This window comes from Vicia villosa, linkage group LG4, assembly GCF_029867415.1.
Source record: "Vicia villosa cultivar HV-30 ecotype Madison, WI linkage group LG4, Vvil1.0, whole genome shotgun sequence".
NCBI classification, from domain to species: domain Eukaryota; kingdom Viridiplantae; phylum Streptophyta; class Magnoliopsida; order Fabales; family Fabaceae; genus Vicia; species Vicia villosa.
The window spans coordinates 15,619,492-15,622,634 of record NC_081183.1 but is presented as its reverse complement, the minus strand read 5'-3'; the positions used below and the strand labels follow the sequence as shown (position 1 = coordinate 15,622,634).

The window sequence follows — 3,143 nt, the reverse complement described above, 5'->3', positions numbered from 1 at the left end:
TTTAGAGGTTTATTCAGAGAGCTTGAAAAACTTCAAGGATTGGTACTACCTAGTTAACCCTCTTAGCGAGGTGGATCATACTAACTTTTGAAATATAGATTTCGAGTTGCCTTATCAATGTTCATACAAGTTCTCTAAGTGTTTGTGGCAAAGTCATTTCTTGAAGGATGTTAGGTCTTATGTCTACAGAATGGATGACTTGTTCTATTAAGAAATTTATATGAAGAGAAATTGGTAGTCTTCTTCGAAGATTTGAGCTATGTTGACAACATTATTCCTTCAAAGGAAGCAAAAGAAGAGGTTCATAGAGACACACTTGTTAGTGGAATCCGCTTCAAAGGAGGACATACATATCATCTTTGGTGAGTAATGGGAGAGACTTCCTCTTTTCTTTGGTGTGTTTATATTACATGTATTACTTTGTTTTTAATTGATATTTAATTTGTAGATAAGATGAAATGCTATAACATGATGCTCTAGATGAATATGACACTTAGGGTTACCCCTTTTCTCGCAGTTGTTGAGACGGAGCAGGCTTCTAGGAGAATTTTGCATACATGGTCTCCTACCACTTCGATCATGATTACCCTTCCTCTCCCATTCCAAGTGGAAGTTCAGGATTCTCCAAATTGGGTCCTAGTAAAAAATGTTATACGTTCATCGCCTGTCGTAAATTGAGGGAGCTCTGTTAGTAGGCATTTTGTCTAGGTGGCTCATTAGGAAAGTCCATCAGCCCGGCTGGACGCTCCATCCAAATTTAGGAAGATCTAGTCCAAGTGTATGTGGAGCATCGAATACGTATACATTGTCTCCTTTACTTTTGGCTTGTCGTGGTCTACGAGCGATTAAAATTGTTCACATGTGATTAATGCGGATTATTGTTCGACTATTTAATAATGATTATTTTGTTATATTAATTTAATAAGTATAATATTTTTATATTATTATTTTATGTATATGACGAGACGGATGCAAGAAAGAGATGAAGATAAAAATTCAGCATCTATCACAAATTGAGGTGGTAGAAGCAAAACTCGTCTCACTATCAATTGCATGGCTATATCAATTTTCTTTTTCTAACATATTCTTATTATATGTAAGGTTAATCATCACACACTTTATTAAATATTATTAAAAGATTTAAACATCTTCCACTTTATCACATCATATCAGTCTACTTAGAATCAACTTAATTTAATGCTAAATTATTATCCTTAGGTAGACATCTTGTCAACTGGTTTGAGATGCCCCACTAAGGAGCATTACAGTTAACTAGTCTAATACCATAATTTATGCTCACATGGAACCATGCTTTATGTTGCTTCACAAATAGACATTTATGTGTCAAACCATTAGTAATTTTTCCATTACTAAGATTCTTATGTTGTCACAACTATACATAATTTATTAATTATTCATATGGTATAGTACCATTTAATTTCTTATATAAAGGGTCATTTCTTTACCTTTCAAACTCATTAAACTTTCTTTGTTCTTTCAATTCATCATACATATAATTGTAAACTAGAAAAAAAGTCATTTTTTCTTCATTGTAATAAGAATGTCTTCTTCAATTGAATTAGGAATCGATCAATTCTCTGAGGCTAACAATGTAATTCTCATGTCATTGATGGAAGAAACACATGAATATGAAGATGAATACATTGGTGATGATAAACTTGTAAGTATGATTCAATCACTTGAAGCAGAGATAAGTGACACTCAAAATTATGACATGGGAGGATATATGGATGGTCAAGATTGTTCCACGTCGTTAATCATTGATTCTGATCATTGGGTTGATATAGAATTGATCTCTTCATCATTGTTTGATGAGGTGAATATGAATGTGAATGCGAATACATGGTGTGAAAATGAGATGGAGCATATGAAAATGGAATATGAAGATCAAAATTTCATTGATGATTTTCAGATGTGTTATGGAGTTTTCATGGAACAACAACATAGAAAAAGTTAGAATTTGTCCCAAGTATCAAATGATGTAGTTTTATGAAGTTAAGTAATTAATAGTAACATCGTTTATATAGAGAAAAAGAAACAATCTTTGAATTTATCATATATTTGTGAAGGGAAGACTCCTACAATGCATGTATCAAACATGTTAATTTCAATTAATCACATTATATGTGAAATATCTTATTTAATGGCATATATATTTTTCTATTTCATCTTTTAATTCGATATAAGAAGAAAAAAAATACCCGAGGTCCATTAAAGTCATTAGTAAAATTATACTCTTTTTAATTTTATCTCAAAATATAAATTAAAATACAATTTTACAAAATACATCAAGTTTAAAAGAAATTGAAAAGGTATGATATATTTAAATCATGATTAATCAGTTAATCAAATCACCATTAATAATTTCAAAAACAAAAAAAACTATCACATCCCTTGATACGTACCACCAGTGAATCACTCCTTGAAGTAACCTTCTCCTTACCATCATCCTTGATGGGATATATATTTGTAAATATTAGGTTCAAAACATAAATTATGGACTTTGGTGGAACAGAAATCTCTACGCAAGTCATGTCCTCTGCAACAAGAGATACCACCACATCCAAAGACTTCAGGTTCTAGTCCTCAGTAAAATGGAATCTCCAATAAAAGAGAGTAAATGCAAATGATAAACATTTAAATTTCCCTTTCATTGTATACTTATGAATATTCTTGAGTCAAGGATTGATCACTTACCTCTTGTTGCATATAATCGTTTCTTGTCAAAACATAATTGAGTAGGGTTTGTTGGACAAACTTATATGAACCTGTTGGGTCATATGTCTGAGTTTTGTACTATTTGCATATTTTGTTTATTTAGTATTTGTTATTTAGTTAATCTTGTGTTCATTGCTTTGTATCTGTTGACGAACTCATATACCAAACCTAGAATTGTAGAGATGACTGACCCTAGCTCTAATTCCGAACTAGTTTAACCATTCAACGTAGTAATTGATTATGAATAAGAAATTATAAATTATGACTAAAAGGTTTAGCGATTCAAATTACATTTTAACTTGGAACTGACCTAAGTGATTAGGGAGTTGCAATATAGAATTATAAGTTATACACCAAAAAACTTTGTATAACGACTTGGTAAAATCTTCGTAATTTCTAATAAA

At 31.1% G+C, this 3,143-nt stretch overlaps 1 protein-coding gene across 1 annotated transcript; it reads left to right on the top strand.

Moving 5' to 3' along the window:
• The first annotated feature begins 1,501 nt into the window (after positions 1-1,501).
• On the top strand, positions 1,502-2,184 carry LOC131598881 (uncharacterized). Its single transcript, XM_058871454.1, has one exon. The coding sequence runs from the start codon at positions 1,562-1,564 to the stop codon at positions 1,976-1,978; it is 417 nt and encodes a 138-aa protein (XP_058727437.1). The 5' UTR covers positions 1,502-1,561; the 3' UTR covers positions 1,979-2,184.
• The last annotated feature ends 959 nt before the right edge of the window (positions 2,185-3,143 follow it).